The 24,684-nt window shown below is 41.8% G+C and overlaps 2 protein-coding genes across 5 annotated transcripts in view; one reads left to right on the top strand and one right to left on the bottom strand.

Moving 5' to 3' along the window:
- Positions 1 to 436: 436 nt before the first annotated feature.
- Positions 437 to 3,225, bottom strand: ATP5MK (ATP synthase membrane subunit k). Its single transcript, XM_072131091.1, has 4 exons — positions 3,068 to 3,225; positions 1,839 to 1,935; positions 1,666 to 1,757; positions 437 to 655 (listed from the first exon to the last, which is right to left on the bottom strand). The coding sequence occupies exons 2-3, from the start codon at positions 1,923 to 1,925 to the stop codon at positions 1,668 to 1,670; spliced, it is 177 nt and encodes a 58-aa protein (XP_071987192.1). The 5' UTR covers positions 1,926 to 1,935; positions 3,068 to 3,225; the 3' UTR covers positions 437 to 655; positions 1,666 to 1,667.
- A 13-nt stretch (positions 3,226 to 3,238) lies between these two features.
- PDCD11 (programmed cell death 11) overlaps positions 3,239 to 24,684 on the top strand; it is a 43,482-nt gene continuing 22,036 nt past the window's right edge. For 3 of the 4 annotated variants that reach the window (XM_072131083.1, XM_072131084.1, XM_072131082.1), the window contains exons 1-18: positions 3,239 to 3,408; positions 10,676 to 10,784; positions 11,258 to 11,380; positions 11,577 to 11,744; positions 12,512 to 12,673; positions 12,884 to 13,007; positions 13,758 to 13,936; positions 14,440 to 14,547; positions 16,227 to 16,433; positions 16,520 to 16,632; positions 16,934 to 16,994; positions 18,239 to 18,385; positions 18,491 to 18,742; positions 19,343 to 19,465; positions 21,058 to 21,261; positions 21,493 to 21,663; positions 21,866 to 22,085; positions 23,091 to 23,246. In XM_072131083.1, coding sequence (XP_071987184.1) covers positions 10,686 to 10,784; positions 11,258 to 11,380; positions 11,577 to 11,744; positions 12,512 to 12,673; positions 12,884 to 13,007; positions 13,758 to 13,936; positions 14,440 to 14,547; positions 16,227 to 16,433; positions 16,520 to 16,632; positions 16,934 to 16,994; positions 18,239 to 18,385; positions 18,491 to 18,742; positions 19,343 to 19,465; positions 21,058 to 21,261; positions 21,493 to 21,663; positions 21,866 to 22,085; positions 23,091 to 23,246 — 2,617 coding nt within the window. In that variant the 5' untranslated portion in view covers positions 3,239 to 3,408; positions 10,676 to 10,685. The remainder of the gene's footprint in view (positions 3,409 to 10,675; positions 10,785 to 11,257; positions 11,381 to 11,576; positions 11,745 to 12,511; positions 12,674 to 12,883; positions 13,008 to 13,757; positions 13,937 to 14,439; positions 14,548 to 16,226; positions 16,434 to 16,519; positions 16,633 to 16,933; positions 16,995 to 18,238; positions 18,386 to 18,490; positions 18,743 to 19,342; positions 19,466 to 21,057; positions 21,262 to 21,492; positions 21,664 to 21,865; positions 22,086 to 23,090; positions 23,247 to 24,684) is intronic. The other variant, XM_072131081.1, reaches the window with a different exon arrangement.

The following is a 24,684-nucleotide window of genomic DNA, read 5'->3' as shown; positions in this document are numbered from 1 at the left end:
TTAATTTAAGACATTAGGTTTTAGTTACTTTCACTAGATGTGACGTTTCCAGATGTCTGCAACAATGTTCAACAAACTGCATGTGAATGTTACCATCATATCACACATGGGTAGCTTTAGTAGTGGACATGACACTCTTGATGTTAAAAGTCACAAAGTGCCCAGAGATGCCTACACAACCAGTGACTGGTTATCACATAAACATACCTACTACCTCTTAGCACTACCCCATGCTACAGCACCTGTGTATGGACAAACCCGTCTGTATATTACAGCAGCAGCTGTCCAGTAATGCCGAGGGGCTGTAAACTGCCGTTAAGATTGGCTGACTGTGGCTTGCCCCAGGATGTGGTAGTGCCCCAACTGGAATAAATCTAAGATGGTTCCAATAGATGCTGGAGCAATAACCATTGTTTTTCCACAAAAGAGACAGTAGTGACTTGTGAAACATTTATTTACTTGTACCTCAAACAAACTGTTGAAGTATGACATTGACACACGGAGGATGGTGCTGCCTCATTTTGTACAGACTTTTTAACTTGATATCTTGTAAATAAAGATCATACAAATACAAGAAATGAGTTTTTTTTTTGTCAAAAGGAGAGTCCATGGGGGGAGATGGTCCTGCAACACTCTGGGCCTCAAATTCCAAAGCCTGTGAACAAATGCAAAAGTAAAATTATTGGAAAAACAAGACGCCTCTTTCCTATAATTACAAAATGTATTGGCGATCCTTAGAACAAAATTAGTGTCCATTCACCATTATTTTAGCAGAAAAATGGATGAAAATGGATGAAGTACTATTTTATCCATCTGAAATAACAGAAGTGGTGCAAACAGACACTAACAGAAGCCATTACAAGTCTGAAATTTTAATATTTGTTAGCCTTCCTTTACTTTTGTGATTGAATAGTGAAGCATTGAACACAGGTGTGAACTGAGCTTTGACTGCTCCTTACTGTTCCATGTATTTCTGTAACGCTAATACTGACAGTCTGGATTAGGGCAGATTCACAATGCTGTTGGTTCGTGAGACTCAAAATTGTCCAACATCCCTGCTGGGGAGAGAGCTACCTTAATTATAGCAATCTACGACATAAGGAGTTCCTACTTTTTTTTTTAATACAGGAGAGAAAAATCGCATGCCGCACTAGGTGTGGATTAAAACATTTAGTCTTTAACATCTTCTTAAAGATATGTTTTCCTGCCACTACACTCATCCCATGGTTATCAGGATGCACTGCTATCAACAAAGAATGTTTTTGAATTTTATTATAAGAAGATGTTAAATTAGACTCAATGTTTTAATCCACACCTGGTGCAGAATGTGATTTTTCTCTCCTGCTTTTTTTTTTTTTTTTTTTTTTTTTTTTTTAACTTGACAGTGCCGAGACTTGTGTGTACATCAGATCTTTATCATGTAAGCAGTTCTATCAATCCATCCCACAGGACTCGGCACAGTCTGTGGTTCCCAGACTCACAATGTGAACCTGCCCTTCGTCATCCAAAAAGAATGATTAAAACCCCCTAAAGACTAGATGTCTACAAAGATTAAGATGATGCACATGTTCAGTGGGTGGTACTTGCCATGTATGACGGCCCCCCATGTACAACAGGCATAGCTGCTAACCACTAGTAGGACATCTTACACATTATTCCACTTACCATTACTTATCTGCCACTGCTGCTTGTTTCTTGGGTTTTAATTTAAAGAATAGAATGATTGCTGCAATACTTGCATATGTGGCCAGTACACACTGCAAAGAGAAACAACAGAATCTTGGGTAAAGAGAGACACAGAAATCATCATAGTCCTCCCCGTCCTGTTAGTAACATACATTCCTCCTGCCGACCATGGTATAGGAGTTGAAGTACTTCTTGATGCCAGTGAAGTGGTGCTGTGCTCCAGAGTCGTGGCCTCCCATGGCTAATAACCTGAGACAAAAACAGTCAAATCTTACTAAAAAAAAAAACCTTGCTTTTCTCATGCATTACAAGACGAACTCAGCAAACTACAGTTTGTAAGTTGAAATTGCACCAGGGGACAAAATCATATAAACCAGACATTTTTGATGCAGCCATTGATCGGTAAAAGTCCATCCCCTTAGAAAAGGCACCTCAGTGGGAATGTGTGAACGCAGCCTCACTGCCTTATAGGTACAGGGCAGTCAGGAATACACTGGAGAGGATACATCACATACCAAGACCAGACAGCAGCGGCAACAACTCCCTTTAAAAGGGGTTTTTCCATAAAGACATTCACTCTCCCCCCCCCCCATCCACTAAATGCCGTACAGCAGGGGTTCTAACCATTGGGACCCATTGTCATCGTTAAAATGGGGGACTGCTTCTCTGAGCTGCAAGTCCCACAGAGGTCAATGGAGCACAAGACAAGTTATAAGACTTCTTGCTTGGCTCAGATGACAAATCAATGCATCACAGGACAACTAATGGGGATATCCAGGTGCATCGTGGATAGACAGTCAAAATTGTATTCAAACACAGGGCCTTAAAGGGAACCTGCACAGGCAATTTGGAGCACTAATCCACATGGATGGGCTCCAAGGGCAGCAGACCAAGGTAAGTATAAGTCATTTTATTCTGTCCTGGAAATCATACAGGATGGTGGGGACACTAAACCAGCAGTGCACCAGGACGTGTGGCTGGTTAAGTGTCCCCAAGGCAGATCCCCTTTAAGTGCATATTCACATCACATCCACAGAAAGTTTGGGATGGAAGATGTAAAGTGACTAAACTTTGAAAAAGTAGACCAATAGGGTCCATCGCCATCGTCTGCGGCTATGACTGAGAAGAACAGCAGAAGGTGACGCACGGGTGTGAACAGAGCCCTGGCCTCCCTGCAGGTTTGCCCTCCCATGGAGAAGATATGGCTGCAGCCCCGTTAGACAGGTCTCTCCTATAACTCCGCATCTATCACGGGTGACCGGAGCAGGGGCCTTGTATCCGTATACCTAGGAGACCGCAGGACATTTAATAAACCAGCTCCTTGCCCTAGTGCCTGTAGACCGCAGTCATAAAGATCCTTCACGTGTCGAGCACCACTTACCGGTCTGTATCCGCACCAGTGTGACCAATGCCCTTCACCGCAAACTACTGCGCCCGCTGCCTCCGGCTTTCTATATACCGGCTCTGCTCATTGGCTGTTCGACCTGCCTGTCAAGCATTTCCGCCTTCCTATTGGCTGTAATAAGCGCTCGTTCTCCAAGACAGGGAAGGTGACTTCTGTGACGTTAGTTTTCCTCCCTCCCCGGAAGCGGAAGTCCTATTCACGTGGAATTTTGTTCTACCGGGTTAACAGTTCAGCAGGCACACGTGGGTATGATTGCTGCACGTTTCTATTAGGAAGTGAAGGGAGATCTACTCTGCGTGTCATCTGTGTTGCAGCCGGTAAGTAGCTGTCTTAAAGTAGAATGACTTTTACCCGCAATCAGAGTGACTGTAGCGCTGCTTACTGCAGGGAAACATATCCCGGCTGATAACAGTAGCTAGCATTCATCTCATAAATAATTTACTTTAGATGACTTAGATTTTAGATAATGTGCTGTAGACTTAATAACATAGCGGGGGAGGGGAGTCCTGCCATGGATACATAGGTATATCACCATTGGGGAATAATCTCCCTTCTGGTTTATGTAGACATTCATAGCCCTTGTGGAGAAACCTGTCTGTATTCCATCTTCTAGCAGCACTGGGGCCCCTCACTAATTATAAGAACTGGGCAATGTTGCTCTTGCATGACGACTACCCTTTTCCCATGCAAACTATACAGAACTGTACGATGCAGATGTTGATGCCTCTAGTTTTTGCCCTTTAATTAAAGAGGTTGTTGTGCCTTTGGATATCCACCTTAGGGTGGATTCACGGTGGCATATTTAACATCTATTTAACATCAGTGATTTTTCACATAACCCATTTTTGCTTATGGACACATACACATTGTTTTTTTTTCTTCCTGGCTTTAATAAACTTTCACTGATGCTTTACTGAAACATTCTTTTCAATGTGATTTTTAACATTTCAGTTCTTCTCCACTGATGATTAAAAAAAAAAAAAAAAACTTCAACCTGTTCTTTCCACCACGTTCCATGACGGCCCCCACCTGGAGGATGCTCCTATATCCTGTAGGGACAGGAAGTGCAAGAGATTAAAAGCTCCTCCCTAGCACCCAACACCAGTGTCTTCCTGTCCCTACGGGATATAGGATGCAAGAGAGTCTCCCTAGGGAGACACGAGATTCAGATTCTCTTTTTTACCTTTTATTTTTTACCTTTTGTTTTTTACTTTTACATTTTTGCTGGGTTCCGCCTCACAACCGAGTGGGGGGAACACCAAAATATACCTCCTCCCCACCCCCCGTTCTTCCAGCCCAACCAACGGTCCCGGGAGACCAATGCTGGGTGGTTGCGGGGGGACATGCAGCCAGAAAAATACCTGTGGCTGGGGCCCTTTTCTCTGCTGGAGGACCGGCGTTCGAGCGGGCATCGGTCCTCGGCGGTGGAACGGTTCCGGCACTGACAGGGATGACGGCGTGCGCACGTGCTTCTTAGGTGCGCGGTTCCGGAGTGGCCGCGTACCGGAAGTCGGGCCGCGTCGCGTCATCAAAATGACGTGACTTCCGGTGAGCGCTTCATCAAGGCGACAGGGTCTCGTCATTGGGGGCGGACCCGAAAGCCCGGCTCCGTGGACGCATGCTCAAGTCCAGGAGCCCGATCGCTTCCGGTTTCACCGGAAGGGGGAGGAGGGACGAGCCTCTCCAGACGTGGCAGGAAACAGATTTAAGCGTCCCTGGAGAAACCTAGTCGGTGGCTCTGGTGCTTCCACCAAATATGGCTGATGACGCATCCAACCTGTTCCAGGTCCTGGTACCCGTAAGTACAAGCCCTGGGCTGACCTCTTCTCTCTCACCATACATTTCATACCTGTCTATTAACTGTTATCATGTATGCTTCTCTTAGGGAAAAGAGCAGAAAGAACCTAAAGAGAAAGAACAGAGAGAGAGATAAACCCCTTAAAAAACCCTCTAAAAGATGTGGCTTATGTAATTCTAAATTACCCGAGGATTATAGGAAAAGCCTGTGTTCAGACTGTCTGACCAAAATTTTTAAAGAGGAAAGATCGTCATTAATGGACGAAATAAGATCCGCAATAAAGGAAGAAGTTTCCTCCTCTATTGCTGCTCATTTACCCGAACCACCTAGGAAAAAACCTAGATACGTTCAGTCATCCTCTTCTGATCAAGATTCAGATTTCCCTTCCTGTTCTATAGATGATAGACCGGAAGAAAGCTTAGAAGGGGCACACAAAGTATTTGTTTGCGTCCGAAGATCTAGACAACTTATTAAAAGCCCTGAGAAACACATTAGAAATAGAAGATGCGTCAGAACCAACCTCAGTACAGAGTGACCTCTTTGGGGGACTTAAATACAGAAAGAAAAGTTTCTTTCCTGTAATTGACACACTAAAAGATTTAGTATTATCGGAGTGGAAGGAGCCAGAAAAAAGAATTTCTATCCCCAAAGAATTCCGAAATAGGTTGCAATTTGAGGATAATACATTATGGGATGAAATACCTAAAGTCGACATCCAAGTCGCTAAGGTAGTAAAAAAGACGGATCTCCCATTTGAAGATAGTGCCCAATTAAAAGACCCCCTTGACCGTAAATCTGATGCCTTACTTAAGAGGGCTTGGGAGACGTCTTCTTTAAATATTAAGACCAACATTGCCTCCACTTCTGTCGCCAGGACTCTATATTTTTGGTTGTCAGAATTGGAATCACACCTGGTAAATAAAACCTCTAGAGATTCCATTATAGAGTCTTTACCCCTCCTCAAATCCGCTACAGCATTTCTAGCGGATGCTTCTGCTGAAGCTTTAAGGTTTTCGGCCAAAGAGGCGGCCTTGACCAATTCTGTCCGGAGATCTCTCTGGTTAAAACAGTGGGGTGGGGATACAAAATCTAAATCTATGCTTTGCGGTATCCCATTCCAAGGTGAATTTTTGTTTGGCAGCGAATTAGACTCTATACTAGAGAATGCTGCAGACAGAAAAAAGGGGTTTCCGGTTAATAGAATTCCCCCTAAAAAACCTTCCTTTCCCTTTCGTACTTCCAGGGAAGAGAAACCTCCCTTTAGGGGCAAAGGAAAGACAGGTAGATGGAGCTACGCAAAAGGAGGTGCAGGTCGAGGGTTTTTCTCTAACCCCGACCACAAGCAGAGGAAACAATGACTTACAGGTGGGGGGGAGACTTTCCCATTTCAGGCCCGAATGGGAAAAAATCTGCCAGAACCCTTGGATACTCCAGACCATCCAGACAGGTTACAGGGTAGAGTTTCTCCATATTCCCCCACAACATTTTCAGAATCCAAATCTGCCAGAAAATCAAACTCTCCATCTCTGGACCAACATCCAACAGTTACTTCAGATGGATGTGATTGTTCCAGTCCAGGAGATAGAAAAAGGGGAAGGATTTTATTCCCCTCTATTTATGATAAAAAAACCCAATGGGTCTTACCGTCTAATTATAAATCTGAAAAGATTAAACAGATTTATAAAGTACAAACACTTCAAGATGGAATCGTTGAAGTCAGCAACCCCCCTGATAGGAAAAAATTATTTTTTATGTACGATCGATCTAAAAGACGCGTACTATCACGTCCCTATTTGCCAGGATCACCAGAAATATCTAAGATTCACAGTTCGTTCCCCGGGGGGAAAAATACTTCATTATCAGTTCAAAGCCCTACCATTTGGGATCTCTTCGGCACCCCGTATTTTTACAAATATTATGGCAGAGGTAGTGGCCCACCTAAGATTGAAGGGCATAATTATAGTTCCTTACCTAGACGACCTACTTCTAGTTGCCAAGACCAAATTAGAACTAAAGACCCACCTTCAGATAGTCATAGATCTCCTCCAGGACTTAGGCTGGGTCATAAACAAGGAAAAATCAGATTTAAAACCAGAGATGGTAAAAAAGTTTCTAGGAGTAAAACTAGATTCTGTGAAACAGAGTTCTTTCCTACCGTTAGAAAAGATCCAAAAAATAAAGGAAAATATAAGCCTCTTCCAGAGAAAAGAGTCGTGCAGCATTCGAGCAGCTCTGAGTCTTCTGGGCCTTCTGACGTCCTGTATCCAGTGCGTGTCTTGGGCTCAAAATCACACAAGGACTATGCAGGCTTGGACAATCCGGGTGTGGGACAAAAACCCTCTACATCTAGACCACAAGGTAAAAATTCCCCTTTTAGTTAAACATTCACTATCCTGGTGGAAGAATCCCATAAACTTAAAGAAAGGAGTTTGGTGGAATCCAAACCCAATCTTAACAATACGAACAGACGCAAGCCTGTCAGGTTGGGGGGCTGCGTTGGCAGGCCTCTATTTTCAAGGTCAGTGGGACAGCCAGACTTGTTCTAGGTCCTCAAACTTCCGGGAGTTAAAGGCAGTCCTAGAAACATTCAAAAAGAGCCACTTGCACATAAAAAATCAACACATAAGAATCCTTTCTGATAACACTACTACAGTAGCTTATCTGCGCAGGCAAGGGGGCACAAAGTCTAAATCTTTGTCAGAGTTATCACATCAAATTTTTAGGTGGGCGGAAACACATTTTCTATCCCTCTCAGCTGTCCATCTCAAAGGTACAGAAAATATAGAAGCAGACTTCTTAAGCCGGGTTATATTAGATCCACATGAATGGTCGCTAAACCCGCAAACTTTCAGGGAAATCTGTCATATTTGGGGGACTCCAACCTTAGATCTTTTTGCAACCCATCTAAATAATAAATCCCCTAAATACTTTTCTCTAGACCATAGGGGCTCTCCTACGGGGTTAGATGCTTTCAGTCATACATGGGGGTCGGGGTTAGTCTATGCCTTCCCTCCCATACCCCTAATTCCCCAAATCTTACAGAAATTAAGAACAGAACGGGTATTATTAATTCTTATTGCTCCATACTGGCCAAAAAGAAGTTGGTTCCCGGTTATTCAGGAACTAGCTATAGATAATCCTGTTCATCTACCTTATCGTCAGGATCTTCTTCTACAGGGTCCACTGTATCATCAAGACGTGCGACATCTAAAGCTTACGGCCTGGATCCTGAGAGGACATACCTAATGACCAAAGGCCTTTCTACCGAAGTGATCGACACTATTCAAGCAAGCAGGAAACCAGTGACTAACGCAATTTATGCCAAGATCTGGAAAAAATTCTGTACATGGTGCGGGGATTATCCTCCTTCTCCAGAAAATCCAAACTTAAGTCAAATTTTAGATTTCTTACAGGCAGGGTTTTCTCTAGGTCTTAAACCAAGCACCCTTAAAGTCCAAATTTCGGCCTTAAGTATATATTTTGACTTCCCCTTAGCAGATCACAGATGGATCAAAAGATTCATTAAGGGCTGTTCTCGTATTAAACCGCATATACACAACCCAGTCCCTTCTTGGGATCTCTCGCTGGTCCTAAATATTCTCACAGAGCCCCCCTTTGAGCCTCTGGATTCTGCAAACATGAAAATCCTCACATTTAAAACGATCTTCCTAATATCAATTACCACAGCACGCAGACTGGGCGAAATCCAGGCCCTCTCGCGCAGAGAACCCTTTCTAAGAATTCTAGATGACAAGATAATTCTCAAACTAGATCCCCTCTTCCTCCCTAAAGTTGTGTCTGATTTCCACCGTAAACAGGAAATTATTCTTCCCTCCTTTTGTGCTAATCCTAAATCTGAACGGGACAAGAAGTGGCAGACTTTAGATGTTAGGAGATGTGTTCTCTTTTACTTAGAAGCAACAAAAGGGTGGTGTAAAGATTCTAGTTTATTAGTCAACTTTGGGGGAAAGAATAGAGGGTTGAAAGCCTCAAAAGCGACCTTAGCCAGATGGATAAAATCCACCATATCTCTCTGCTACAAGACCGCAAACACTTCCCTTCCGGGGGATATTAAAGCCCATTCCACTAGGGCCATGGCAACATCATGGGCCGAAAAAAGGGGTGCATCTCTGGACCAGATATGCCGAGCAGCAACGTGGTCAAGTTCCTCGACCTTTGCAAAGCACTATCGTTTGTATATTGCCTCCCAGGAGGACCTGGCATTCGGCAGGAAAATCCTGCAGGCGGTGTTCCCTCCCAAATAATGGGGTAATCTGGTAAGTCTCCAGGTGGGGGCCGTCATGGAACGTGGTGGAAATATGGAATTAGACTTACCGGTAATTCGGTTTCCACTAGTGACCATGACGGCCCCCCCATTATTTCCCTCCCTGTCTTCCTTCTTGGAGATGGTTCTATATAAATTTTTTTGCACTTGCATCCTTCCGGGTGGTACTTTGGTAGACACTGGTGTTGGGTGCTAGGGAGGAGCTTTTAATCTCTTGCACTTCCTGTCCCTACAGGATATAGGAGCATCCTCCAGGTGGGGGCCGTCATGGTCACTAGTGGAAACCGAATTACCGGTAAGTCTAATTCCATATTTTTGCATTTTGAATGCAGTTCAACATCTGTGGAGAGGAGATTTGCCTAATTGCAGTGTGTGGACAATGTTAACACTGTGTTAACACAATTGACATAAATGGAATGTTAACTTGATATAATTAGTAAAATCTCATCTCCACAGCTGGTGAATTCCTTTTCAAAGCACAATGCAAATGCCACATGCGCCCTCACCCGGAATGGCAATAATAAAAAATGCTAGGGATTTTCTTGGACGGAAACCTATAATTGTGGAAAGGTCGGTAGATGCTTTGACATGAGTGTTTCTTTATTCCAACCTCTTCAGTGTTGGTCTGATCAGGCTTAACCCTGTTAACTTCCACGCTAGTCTTTTACTATGGTATCCTTGTTAACCATGAAAAATCGCAAGGTATCGCAAGAGCTTGTCCCATAGCATTTCCTTTCAGGCACCATATTACATGGTTTAAATTTCTGGTTTTAAGGGGATCTTTCAGCTCCTGGGGCAGATACTTAGGGTGATGCCACACATCCAGTTTTTGGACCGTTTTAAATGCATGCGTTTTGAGTCCGTTTAAAAATGCATGCGTTTCAAAAACACATCATTTTTTTACTGTTTGCCATGCATTTGGCTGCTTTGAAACTGTTTATTAACGGACTGAAAACGCATGCTTTAAAACCATTTCGAAAATGGGACTCGTGGCATCTCCTGTTCAGTTTAGATTGATGGTGCACTGCAGCTAAGCAAGAAGGTGGTCCACCCATTGCTGCCACTTCAGAATGGATCAAATACTTATATACATCAAGATAGATGGTGAGCCCTCGTGGGCAGGGTCCTCCTTCCACTTGTTTCCCAATCAATGTCATTTTGTACTTTCATTTGTTGTTGTCTTAATGTAATATAAGTGAATGTTTTATTGATTGTACAGCTCCATGGAATTGATGAAATAATGATCTTATGAAGATGAAAATATTCTTGCATGAAGGCAACAAAACTTCTAAAAAAAATGCATGCTTATGATACAGCGACTTCACCTAGAAGGCCATATGTTTGGCTTATATGTGACCCAAGAGCTGACACCTTCCCTAACAATCTCCACAACATCATCTTCAGACAGGAACATGCAATCTCCCTGCTATTAATTCCTATCCGCTTTTCCTTGTGTGATGTGTGGTTTTTTTTTTTTTTTTTTGTTTTTTTTTTTTACTAGAAATACCAAAATGGAAATGGAAGAAAGCTTCCCTCGAGGAGGCCTGCAGAAAAAATCTGGGGCAACTGCTGTTAAGAAGAGACCTCGAGAAGATGACAACCTCTTTTCTGTATGTCATTGATGAAGTTTGTTTATATGTTTAAATGGAAATATATTTTTAGAAGTTTCTTTTATAGACATTTGTTCTTATTGGCATCTTTCAAATAGTTAGTTTCACTTCTATCCTCACAGCATGTCAGCTGTATTTCTCTTACTGAACATTGTGCAGGGATTGAACTCGCAGCATCATATTTATCTTTGATGCCCAAAGAGCAATTACCCAACATGTAACACCCTTCTATCTTGTATCACACAAAAACTAAGTAGATTAGCTAAGGGTAAACAAGCGTATCTGGTATTGATGTCAAGGGGGCTGATCTTCATTTTTTAAGTCAAAGCTTCGATGTACTGTAATACTGCATTTTGCCTACAACTGACATCTCTAATATTAGTCATGGATTAAAGATCAAACAGTTGTGTGATATATAGATGTGCCTTTATGATAATTTCATTGGTTCAATCACTAATTGTACGTTTATTTAGACTGAACATGAAGATGATGTGATAAAGAAGAAAAAGAAGGATTCAAATGAGAAACCAAAGACTGCACAATCTGAAAAGAGCGTTCTGTCAAAAGCTGCACCCATTGAATTACTATGTTTTGGGGTAGGTGGATTTTTGTTCAGTGGTTTTATTTTGCACTGTGTTGTTCCTCTCTCTGTTTTTTATTCTACATGTGGATTTACTCTTAGCTGCTATGCATTACCATCTGCCATTCCAATATAGTGTGTGTATATGTTTTTCTTATGGACAATGAACATTTTCTTATTCTTTTTTTTTTTTTTATTATTATTATTTGCAGAACATCCATGAAGGCATGTTGTTTTTGGGTTGTGTGAAAGAAGCTAGAGAATTTGAGTTAGTTGTTTCCCTTCCCTATGGGCTTATAGGTTTTGTCCAGGCCACGTGTATTTGTGAGGCCTACACTGAATTGCTTAAGGAGCAGGTGGAAAAGGATAAACTGTTGGATGTAAGTATGCATGCTTCTTTATGGGATTGTCCTGGACTTAGTGTGTCCACCAGGGTTAATAGAAACACTGTAAATATTTGGCGGTTCAGACCCTTAAGCCAACATTGCACAAGGTGGTTGGTTTGTGAATCAAGTACTAAGCACAGGGATAGCACTCAAAGCAACATTGTGATATATGACACAAGTCATAACGGCAGCGGGGAGCTGTAATAATTTTTTTTTTTTTTTTGCAATTGCAGTAGAGCATAACCCACTAGGGTTATGCTCTATTGCAATTGTGACTATTCAATATCTCGGATTTTTATGTTATTTTGTAAACGTGGTTAATTTTGGAAAAAGTTAAAACATTTTTTAATAAAAACATAGTTTTATTTTAAAAAAAAATTATTACTCTTTGGCAAAAAGCAATTAAATTGGGGGGGACAGGTCCCTCAAAAGAAGTCGGGGTAGCGACCCCAAAAAACAAGCTGGGATAGCGGGCAAGGGACAAGGAACACAAGGGATAAATATCGGGCAGGAGGCGTATTCTTGCCAGCAGGGTAATAGACACTCCCTAGTGAGGGAGCTAGTATTTTAGCACACAGTCCAGCCCCTCCATTAATCATCCCTGTAATGATGATTTCAGGTTGGCGCTATTGTTCTGCAGGGTTCAAGGTACTTTAAATTAACAATCATCAGGACACCCTCCTATCCATTTGTTATATTAAAGTAGTAGTAATCTGTTTTATATTACTGTCTGTGTCTGACTTGGCTCTTTTATATTGTAGTCTCTGTCACCGCTCTCTGAACTGTACTCGCCAGGGATGCTGGTTAGATGCACAGTTCTAAGTCTGGGGAGATTGTCCACCAACCGCCAAAGCATCCAGTTATCTCTGAACCCCAAACTGGTTAATAGTGAGCTGTCGGCTTCAACTTTGCAAAAGGGCATGGTACGTTTCTTCCCGATCAGGATCTCTCTGCGCAGTGTATAAATGAATCCTGCAACTATGTGAAATAATGTGGTAACATTTACATAGTTTAGTATGGGTATTGGAAAATGAGTTCTGTTTTCATGGCACAACAGAAGAGTGGAATAGCCTTGATGTACATATCAGTGAGCGTTATCTTTTGGGAAAGCTAATCTATTCTGTTTTATTCAGTTTCTTTGTGGCTGTGTCTCAAGTATTGAAGATCACGGATATCTCGTTGACATAGGAATTGCAGGGACCTATGCCTTCTTGCCTAATGAAAAGGCTAAAGTGTATCTGGACCAGACAAATAAAGGTATGCAAGTGATAATTTAATGTATATAAATGATTATAACCTGTTTGTCACCCTACCTTTGAGTCCGTATTGCACATGGTTACATTCAACTATGGCTCTGTCTGGTGAGCATTTACAGCTGAGCGGAATAGGTGAGACCATGAAGTTTGAAACTTAATATGACTTCATCTTTGCCTGCTACCCCTGTCCACTGCCTATTTGGACTCCCATGATAAAGAGTTGGGGTGAAGTTCTCACTAATTGATGGAGTGGTATGATTTTCAGGTACCCCCAGCCCTCTCACAGGTGTGAATAGGAGTGCCAGAGTAGGATAGACATGTGCTGTGTTCCACAATTACCGACACTCCTTTTCGTGTTGCACGAGGTGGCAGGATGCATACTTGACCAATAAACCATACTTCATCCATTGGTGTGAACAGTATTCCCATTCATATGAATGGTGGGAGTCCCAGTGAATAGGGAATAACCGAATAATACTTTTTTTTTTTTTTTTATAGACTCGAGCTTAAGCCAAGTTAGTTTTTTTTTTTTTTTCCAGCAAATGTTTTTGTGCTGAAAAATTCGGCTTATACTTGACTACACTTCAAATAAAGATTATAATTCTTAAATTGATCCATAAATTGCCTTAGGCATCACAAGCATTAATAAAAAAGCATTAAGAAAATGTCGGTAAAACATTTTTTTTTTTTTTTTTTTTTTTTTTTTTTTTGCTGAATTTGTACATTTTTGTGTCTCTTGTGTATACTACAGCTTCTCTACAGGTTGGACAGTATTTAAACTGCGTAATTGACCATAAAGAGAAGGGAGGACAAACTGTCCGCCTGTCCATCACTCAGTCTGATGTTGGGAATGCCATTGCCACAGAGGATCAAAAATGGACCATGAATTATCTTCTCCCAGGTCTTGTTGTGAAAGCTCAGATCCAGAAGGTATTGTTCGTAGAAACTTCACATCTGTTATCAAATTGTATGCTGGGCCTGAAAGGGCATCTACCACCAGGATGAAGGTATGTATGCTAATGAGCCTGAGGGGCTCCAAGTCCATAGGTGTTAGTGAAGCCTGGAGCCCGTCAGGCTCATTTTCATACACTCCTACATCCTTGTGGTAGATGCCCTTTAAACCTAGTGCAGTCCTAGTAAAATGCTCTGTGGGCTGGAGGAAAATTAAGGACCAAACCTACAGTCACTGAACTTATGTGCTGTGTTGAGTCCAATGATACGAGATCAAGTCCTGAAATTTCTCCAGCCCTTGGTGCTTTTTCTGTAACGTTACTCACTTGTGGGAAAGTGGTCTCAGACGGTTGCCCACAAGTTCACTCTGAGAATCTTGTTCCAGAATCCTACTAATCCATGGAACATGTTTTTTTGCTGCAGACAATGGTCTTAGTCACACAAGGGTGAAATCTCACTTTCTTTTTGTTTTGTTTTTTCAGATTTTTTCTGACCATATCGCCTTATCCTTCTTGTCATCCTGCACTGGAGTTGTGGATTTCTTGCACATGGAGTCCAGAAAAAGCGACTGCTACAAAACAGATCAGATTGTATGTATACAAAGCTGTATCACTGTCCAGATTCATTTCATCCTCCAAAAAATTTACCTGAAATAGTGAAGTTAAAACCCTTTTAAAGCAAAAGCCAGTAGATTTTATTTAAGATTATTTGTGTTAGGCACCTTTCACACTGTTGTTGTGGGGATGTATAACCAGCCGCAAAACTCCCTATAGACGGCTATAGCGCTTGGCCGCGGTATGTACCATGCACCGCAAAAAGATGCTTTATCTTTTCCCATGTTTACAACCAGGTTCCATCACTCATCCCTCCTCCTCCCCAGGGAGCTGCTGTACTTGCCTATATACTCAAGTATAAGCTGAGACCCCTAATTTTACCACCAAAAACTGGGAAAACCTATTGACTTGAGTATTAGTCGAGCGTGGGAAATGCATTGGTCACAGCCCCCCCGCCCCCAGTAGTATATAGCCAGCCCAGCCTGCCCCCAGTAGTATACAGCCAGCCCAGCCTGCCCCCTCAAAAAAAAAAAACAAAAACTTGTATTTTACTCTCTGGCAGCCCCAATGCGCTCCTCTTCTGTCTTCCTCACGGCGGAAAGCGGCCATGTCCTCTCCCGGCCGGAACATAGTATGCGCCGGTCAGGAAGATAACATGGCTGCGTCCCTGCCTGCTGTACAGAAGACTGAAGACAGAAGAGCAGCCGCAGGGAAGACAGAAGAGGAGCTGCGCTGAGCATCGGGGCCGTCGGAGGGTGAGTATACAAGTTTTTTTGTTTTTTTTTTTAACTTGTGTATAAGCCGAGGTGAGGTTTTTTTTTGTGCTGAAAAACTCGGCTTCTACAGTAGGCCCCTAACCTTGAACAGAAAGAATAGAATATACAATCCGATATATTTTAAAAATATTGTAAAAAAAACCCAGGGAAATATGTTGTTAACCCTTTTTTAGTCTGTCAAAGTGGAGTGGTATGATGAGTGGCTTAGCTGGCATCAGAGTGGGCTGTTGTAGGGCAACCTACGCACTCCCCATATCAAGGTCGAGGCCTTGATATGTCTGGCATGCCCCCACGCATGTAAATTATAGTTGTCTTTTACGAAGTCTTGTTGCACACAGATGTGTGTGTCAAATGTGCCACCAACTAGCCTGTTTCGGCCATTGTCTATATCAGTGGTTCTCATCCTTTCTAATGCTGTGACCCCGCAATACAGTTCTTCATGTTGCGGTGACCCCAAACCATGTACAAAAATATTGTATGCCAAAAATTGTATGCCATTGTATTGTGGTGCCAAAAAATGCAATAGAATTGTGGCTGCGATGGCTTTAGGCGACCCCTGTGTTTTGGTCGTTCGACCCCTGCCGGGGTCGCGACCCACAGGTTGAGAACCACTGGTCTAGAGGAAGCGAGCGATCACACAGCTCCCTAGCCAATGTCTAGAGGAAGCGAGCGACCACGCCACTATCAAGGCATGGATGGGGCCCACCCCACATAGGACCCCCCAGGCACAACTAAGGTGCAGAAACGCACAGTGAATGCAAGACCTGCGCAAAATGGTCTAAGGGGCCTGTGAGCTTGTCAAAATAAAAAGTCTGTTTGCATGAGGCCTTAGGGGTAAATTTACTGCAAATTCCTAATCTGTACTTGTTATTTCTTGCCTGACTGATCAACAACAAAATCTCTCCTTTTGTGACGGAATATGTATATTCTTCCCTATAGGTGAAAGCTTGTATCTTGTGGGTTGACCAACCTTTGAAGACCGTTAGACTTACCCTTCTCAAGAACTTCTTAAAGCCAGGGCGGCCTCTGAAGCAGCTGTGGAGTGACTGGGTGGGCACCATCCACGACAGCTGCACTGTGACATCGCTGCATGAAAAAGCCGGGGTAGTCTTCAACCTCGATGGGGAAACATTAGGCTTTTCATCTGTAAGTTCTAAGTAATAGCAAAACTCCTTCAATACCCTCTGCATGTCACTTTAATGATGACCTCTGTTCTTTCTTGTATCTTACAGTTGGTACCTCTCCGTGGATTACAATCAAAAAAATTTAAAGAGGGATCGGTCCATAAAGGGCGAGTCATGACGTTTAGCCAAATGGATCAGATACTACGTCTGTCATTTCAAAAGTAAGATAATTGCTCTTTTCTGATTCTGTTGCCACATATCGAAGTGTCCACTTTAAATGGTTTTCGCAAAGTGTTTCTGCATTCATGTTGAGTATTATTCACACCACATTTTTGCATTCTGTCATGTCTTCTGTTCTACAAAATGTAAAATTCTGCCTGGATTTATTTCCTCAGTCTGAAAATTGTGACTGGTGAAAGCTATTTCTTATTTTATCAATGTACAAGTCATATTTACCCAAAATGCTATGTATGTACTTTTCTTGATTTGTTTGATTGTGGATGACATTGGTTTTTCTTTCAGAGATCTTGTTGAGGCTGGAGATTTCAGAATTGAAGATGTGCAGGTTGGACAAATACTGAAGGTAATTTAATATTAATAAAGCAGTTTATGTGCAATGCATTAAGAAAGTGGGCGGCAGGTCAGTATAATATAGCTGTCTCGTGTTAACTAGTGCTTGAATTTTTTTTTTAATCCTTGCATGTGGTTCAGCTAAAGTCTGTACATGTATTGTATTATTACATAGGTCTATATATTTGATCCCGCAGGGTTAACTTTTATTTGGTTTTTATAATGTGTTTTGTATAATGTGTTTTTTTTTTTTTTTTTTTTAAATAAATAATTTATAAATTAAATTCATATTTTATTTTAAAAAATCATTAAAAAAGTGTTATTTTTTTAAAGTTTGCTTCATGATCAGCTGGCTATCTAATGTGAATGTGGACAGCCTGATACTGAACTTTGATAGAAGGAAGCTGCTGCCATGTTACAACTCTGAACCATGGATGTTGCGTTTGTGGCGTTTACATACATTACGCCAAAGGCAAATGCAAGAACACATAGTCCATGGATTACGTACAAGTTCTTAAGTTGAATTTGTATGCAAGTCAATACTGGTTTATCTTCTAATTTTAGCTACAGAAAAAAAAAATATTTTGTTCCAGTGACAATTGGATTGTCAAATTTTTTGCTGTAATAGGACCAATGATTATCAAGTTTATAAAGCTTCATTACAGACACCTTACAGCTGATCACTGCCGTCTGGGATTAAAGTCAACCAACCAGAGAGCTTCACCAGAGGTCACAGTGGCAGATATGTCTGTCTTAAAAAGACATCTGCCACCAGTATGAAGGATTGTAAACCAAGCACACTGGCATACTGGTGTGCGCCCCCTCTGGCAGGATCCGCTCTTCTTGGCTTCTTATGCACTGGTTTAAAAAAAAATGCTTTTAAAATTATGCAGCTAAAATAGAAATGGATCCTGCCAGAGGGGGCACACGCCAGTATGTTTTACATTCCTTCATCCTGGTGGTCCTTTAATTAGGGGTCTTTTGTAAGTGTGGTGTCCTTAAGTAGGTGACTGCCTGTGCACAGTACAAAAACTTCAGAGATCTGAAATAAGTGGAAGGAAGACCCTGCTCATAATCTATATGGGAGGTTGTATATGGTATCCAAGGAAAAGCATTGTATTTCCTAATGAGTGGATAGGTTTTATGTTGGTCCAAAGAATTGTCATTGGCATCACATTAAAACCACTATCTCTTTTGACGCTCTGTTTATGCAGCGAATAATACCAGCAAGTGTTATAATTTCATCTTCCTTTACAGGGCACTGTAAGCCGCTTAATGCCGGCAGGAGTGATTGTGAATTTCCCAGGGAATATTGATGGTTTGGTGCCTAAACTTCACCTAGCAGATGTCACACTCAATCACCCAGAGAAGATCTACACACTCGGGAAGACGGTTAAATGTCGGGTAAATTCAACTTTGTTTTTGAGCTTCTTTGAAGGATTTGGGACTGTGAGGGTTGGTTCTGTATCCCTTTATAGCTACACTGATACATTATTGTCTCTTGTATAGGTTCTAAGTGTGGATACAAGTACCCAAAAAATGATCTTAACCAGGAAGGAAATGATGATTAATTCTACATTGCCCATCATTACCAGCTACCAAGATGCTACACCTGGCATGATCAGCCATGGCTTTATCTGCTCAGTGAAGCCGTATGGATGTGTAATCAGATTCTATAATGATGTTCAAGGACTTGTCAGAAAGGACCAGCTGAGCAATGAGGATGTTCCATCACCTGAAGAAGTTTTCTTTCAAGGACAGGTAATGGCTACTACGTGATGGTTATTTCATATTCATATCATACCTTAAAGGGATTGTCCAGTTTGTTATCCTTTTTAGTTTTCTGATATTTGGAATAATTGTTATGGCTGTACCTTTATCTTCTACTGCAATGTATTAGAGCGGTATGGCAGCCAAATGTGAACTCCATATATATCGCTTATACATATCTGAATCTTATTCTATCCAATCGACAAACCCTGTTGGTGTTTTTGACAGTTATACACCGCCTTCTCTTCCATAAGCATAGATATTCTTAATAGGAAAGGTTTATTGTATTTGTTTAAAATTTTAAACTGCAAAAATAAATACTTTTAAAAAAAATGAAAGGTATTCAAATTTCTCTGGCAGTACCTACTAAAGAAGGATCAGGCATGTTGGATTTCACCATGGCCAATCCTTTTTGGTGAACTGTTGCGAGATTTTTCTGATAGCTGCTTATGTAAATGTCCAATATGAATCTTTTCTTTACCTTAACATCTAACACCGGGTAGAAGAGCTGAAGTACAGAGGTTAAGAGATGGATCTCCTGCTAGGGTTGTGCATGTATTACATATGTACAGTTGTCTTTTATTATTGCAGGTGGTTAAAGTAAGGGTGTTGGAGTGTAATCCTAATAAGGAGACTATGTTGCTGTCATTCAAAGATCTTGGTGAAGGAGAGACATCGGAGTCTGCTGTAGCTGGCACAGGATACTATGGAAAGGTAATTGAGGATCAGTATAATTGCTATAAGTATTTCAATTTCGTGATGGGGAAATGTTCAATTAAACGGTAGGAAACCAAGTGAATAAAATTCTGAATCCGTTCCAATAAAAGAACGAACCATAGAACAAACTTGGCAAAATCCAGAATTAATACAGTGCATGTTACTTCTCCGAAGCATTAGTAAGATCTTCTAGAATATTATGTACTGATCAGGTACTGATCCAATGTAGCTCCTATACTTTCCACCCATACATCATAGACTTTGGATAGCTGCAGGTTGCTTTCTTCTAGCGAGGCTACTTCATTAGAAGTCAAACAGGAAAAGCGGTAGCAGGAAAAGAACCCAATAAATGGAGAAAGGAGTATTTTAGTCTTATAAAATACATTATACAGGTGGTCCCCTACTTACAGACGACCCCTAGTTACAAATGGACCTCTGGTTGTTGGCAATTTTCTATACTTTATCCCTAGGCTACAAAAACAATAATAACTGTTATCACAGGTGTCTGTAATGAAACTTTATTTTTAATCCTGGTTCTGATAACAACCCAACATTTTTTTAAATCCAATTGTCACAGAGACCAAAAAAAATTTGCCTCCGGTTACAATTATAAAGTATACTTTTCCGACTTGCATACAAATTCAACTTAAGAACAAACCTACAGAACCCATCTTGTACATAACCCGGGGGTTTCATTTTTTTTCCCCCCTTGGTTGGGTGAAAATTTTATTTTTTTCTATAAGTATAACTAACTTGTTATACTGCTACATCTCATATGTTTCTGAATATGATCACATTCCACAGCAATTTCAGCAGAATCTGCAGATATTCTGTATCGTGGTATCAAGTTCTGAAGAATACTATAGACAGCAGGAGTGGGAGGAGTGGGAGTTAAAATGAAAGTGTTAGGGAATGTGATAGCCCTACCAACAGAAGATGGGGGGTTTTTTTTAGATTATTTGAAGCTTTTGTAGTTGGGCATTTTTCTGATAGGACATTCCAGAGATTCAGTGTAGCTCGGGAGAAGTCCTGAAGCTGTGAATGGGAAATTAGGATTGAAGTAGAGCTTAATCTTGGATATCTGGCAGGTGGAGCGCAATAGACATTTTGCAATGTTTCTTAAAGAAAATCTACCATTTGAAAATGATCATTCTGAACAAAACATTCCTTTACATAGGGGTAGGTAAGCTGTTGCTGGCGGTTTTCTTGCTTAGGCACAGAAATCAGCAGTTTTGTCCAAAAATCGATTTATACAAGAGGCAAATTATCCATTCAGCGCTCCTGTGCCCCTGACACTTGGCGCTTGGTCACTAGCATAACTATACATGTCTTGCATGCTTATAAGTTCTCGCTACCAAGAGCCGGTGACGTCACCGAACTCTCAAAGGCAATGGTGCATGCGCACAGTATCTTCATTAAATGAATGTATGTGTGGGTCAGTGACTATTTTTCACAGGGTAGATTTCCTTTAAGTGGAAGTAAAAGGTCTGTTTTTTTAACATCTGTTATCCGGTTCTTAACCTTTACCTTAGGTGGTGTATATAAATTGTATAAAACTGTATTTTAATTATATTTTCTTGTTCTGCTAGATTTTTGATGTGAAAATTTTAAGCAAGACAAATGACGGTCTCAACGTACTGATTCTGCCAGAGAAAGTTTCTGCGTTTCTTCCTCAACCTCATCTTTCTGATAATATCTCAAACTGTGAGCTCTTGTGGCACTGCTTGAAAGAGGGTGATAAGCTTACTGAAGTCACAGCACTGAAAATAAGCGACAACTGTGAAGTGACAACTGTATCCTTTTACTGCATTGTGTTATCGATAGGTTTATGCAAAATCCTTGCGTAGTGCATCAGGTTTTGCGGGTGAGTCTATGGCCTCTCCCTCCGTTCTCAATAGAGGGTTGGTCTTTCTAATTTAGAGAGAAACTACAATTTATGTTAATTGTGATCATCATTTCTATACGGCGATACAAAAAGGCTTTTTGTCCAACTACACTGTAATCCTTTACAAAAAAATCTTCAGAAACTAACTAGGAAACCTTCGTTTATCACATTCATAAAAAAACAGCCTCCGGTGGAAGACTTTTCTAAAGTAAAAAGTGGGATGTTGTTCCCTGGATCGGTAAAAATGATAACGTCACATGGGGTCTTTGTGGAGCTTCCATATGGATTGATTGGCCTGGCCCCCATCATGGTAAGTAGTGGCTGATGAACGATTTTTAGTGTCAACAAAACTAGAGGGGCTGAGCAGATGTCTTTTCTGCAGGCAGCATGTTATAGAGCAGTAGGAGCTGTGCAGATTGTACATAGTGTGCTATCTACAAGCAGCATGTTATAGAGAATTAGGAGCTGAGTACATAGTCCTGACTTTTACTTTTCTGTTTTTTGTTAAATAGGACGCTGTCGAAAAGAGAACGGTTGACGCCGATGTCCAATTTCAGATTGGGCAGACTGTGGTAGCCCGGGTAACTACCGTGGATCCGAAGCTGAAACGTTGCCTTCTGAGCCTGAAGCTGCACGAATGTATCACTGAAAACAGCATTGCTGAGAGCAGCACACGTCTAAGTCATTGTTTAGATGAGGTTCAGCTCTCGAGGAGTCTTCTGAGCAGACATGGTATGATGCAGTGATTTGGTATTTCACATTTTGCATTGTTAATTGATATGCAACTCAACCCCTTAAGGACGCAGGGTTTTTTTTCTTCTCCCTACCTTCAAAAATCTAACTTTTTCATCTTTCCATGTACACAGCTGGTGAGGACTTATTTTTTGTGTAACAAATTGTACTTCTCGGTGACATTATTTATTGTTCCATGTCGTGTTCTAGGCAGATGGGAAAAAATTCAAAATGTGGTGAAATTGGCAATTGCCTTTCTGGTGGGCTCAGTTTTTACGACTTTCACTGTGCGCTCCAAATAACACCTCTGCTTTATTCTTTGGTACAATTACGGTGATGCCAAATTTTATATAGGTTTAATTGTGCTTTAATCCATTTTTAAAAATGAAACAAATATGTGTACAGAAAAAAATGATAATTACGCTGTGTGAGGTGAGCTGATGTTTTCATTGCTACCATTTTAAGGACTGTCTGACTTTTTTGAACACTTTTTTATTGCATTTGTTAGGTAAAATGGTGTAAAAGTAGAGTTTTGTGTTTTTCCGCACTTTTTTTTCCAGTATGGGGTTCACCGCTGACAATAACAGATTTTATACTTTGATCAGGCAATACCGAATGTGTTTAGTTTTTACTGTTTATTACGTTCTAGGGATAGGGGGAGATTTTCTTTTTAGACTTGCGTTAACCCTATACGGTTTGATCGTTCCTACCATATATTGCACTACTACTGTATTGCAGTATATGGCATTTTTACACATTCATTATAATTCGCCACTGTAACGAAACTGCAGAAAGCAGACCGTCTCGGGACGATCGGAACAAAGGGGGTGTGTTGGGGTGTGAATGGATGTCGCTGATGTGTGTGTGTGTGTGTGTCACCAGTGAAGTTTCATTTGTGTCGAATATAAACCTGGTGTGTAAATTGTCCATTTACTTAAAATGCTTACAATACACAGCTGTACACTGAATCTTGCTACCTCTTTGGTCTTGCTTTTTATTATGTAGAGGACAAAGTGGATGGTACAAGTCTTTGCTCATTAGCTGCAAAAATGCGTCTGACCCTCGTTGTAGAAAAGATGGAAGCCAATGGTCTAGTTCACTTCTGTGTCGGCCAGATCCCTGGAGCGCAAACAATAACCGCAGCTCAACGTACAAACTCAGGTGAGACTGTTTGACTGGTTTGAGTGTTCTTTAGGTTTTTCTCTATGGTGGCCTCGTTTGTGATTTCAAGATTGTTGTTTTTCTATTTTTCTTTTGCTAATCAAACAGTTGGGTCTTGAAAAAGATAAAAATAGCAGGTGCATCCTGTTAATGCTATGTCGCTGTTGAAGCACCAGTGCTTTTGGGAGATTTTTATTTCCGCTTCGTCCCCCATGACGGCCCAACCTGGAGGATGCCCCTTGACCTCTGCAGGGACAGGAAGAAGAGAGGTTAAATGCTCCCCCCCTTGCATCCTCCCGCCAGTGTTCTTCCTGTCCCTGCCGAGGCAGGACAAGAGAGGTGCCCTCTCTCCTCCAGGGGGGGGGGGGACGAAGTAAACTTACGGGTAGTCCTGGCTGGCTAAATCCCGGCGGGCTGGGGCGTTCGGTCGGCCTTGTGTCCTCCCTTTCGCCGCCCTTCCAGTCCGTTCGTCCTGGCCGCCGCTCCGCGATCCGCGTGTGAGCGCGCGGCGGCCGAAAAAACTACAATTCCCGGCGTCCTCGAGGTCCGATGACGACTTCCGGTCGCGACCGGAAGTGGCGGCTCACAGGACCGCAATGCATCCCTGGGAACGGGAGCGCGGCGCAGAGAACTCTACAGGGGGATGGGCTCCCCATTAAGGTATTTAAGGTCACCTGGAGCAGGTAGTCACGCTGATCTCAGGTCTAAGATCTGTGTGTGACGCTGCGGTGCTGGTTTCCTGTGCTGTGTATTTCTGAAATTTTCCTGTGCGCTTCCACGGCTTTTATGATGGCTGACGAGGCAGACCCTACCTTCCTGCATCCTCCGGTTTCTGTAAGTGGGATTTTTGTGCAGGTTTGGGTTTTTTACTGTGTGTAAAATAGTGGGTCATTTATTATCCTCCGCTTGCCCTTTCAGGAGAAAGACCAAGGGTCTAAAACGAAAGGCAAGGAGGATAAAGGGGATAAGACGAGCAGGTCTGAAAAGCCCGAGAAAAGCCGGCTTAGAAAGTGCAACATGTGTGCCCACTCTATGTCCGACTCATACAAAAAGCCGATTTGCAAGTCTTGCATCGACAATTTTATGAGAGAGGAGAAGACATCCTTCTTAGACGAATTAAAGGGGTTTATCGAGGAGAAAATAAGCTCTTCAGTGGCCGCTGCTACGTCCAGGCCTCCACCGTGTAAGAAACCTAGAGTGGAGCCGGATTCTTCTATATCTGAGGGGGGGGATGACTCCGAAGCTCCCTCATGCTCATACGTAGAAGATGAGGATCCTACGGATTCACAAAAAACAGAGGATTCACGTCATCTGTTTCAGTTTGAGGAACTCGATGGTCTCTTAAAAGCAATTAGACAGACCTTGGAAATCGAGGAGATTCTTCCCCCTAGATCTAAGGAGGAGGAACTATTTGGGGGATTGAAGGCAAAACGCCAGA

This window comes from Engystomops pustulosus, chromosome 11 (assembly GCF_040894005.1).
Source record: "Engystomops pustulosus chromosome 11, aEngPut4.maternal, whole genome shotgun sequence".
Classification (NCBI taxonomy): Eukaryota; Metazoa; Chordata; class Amphibia; order Anura; family Leptodactylidae; genus Engystomops; species Engystomops pustulosus.
This window is presented reverse-complemented; position numbering and strand designations above follow the sequence as displayed.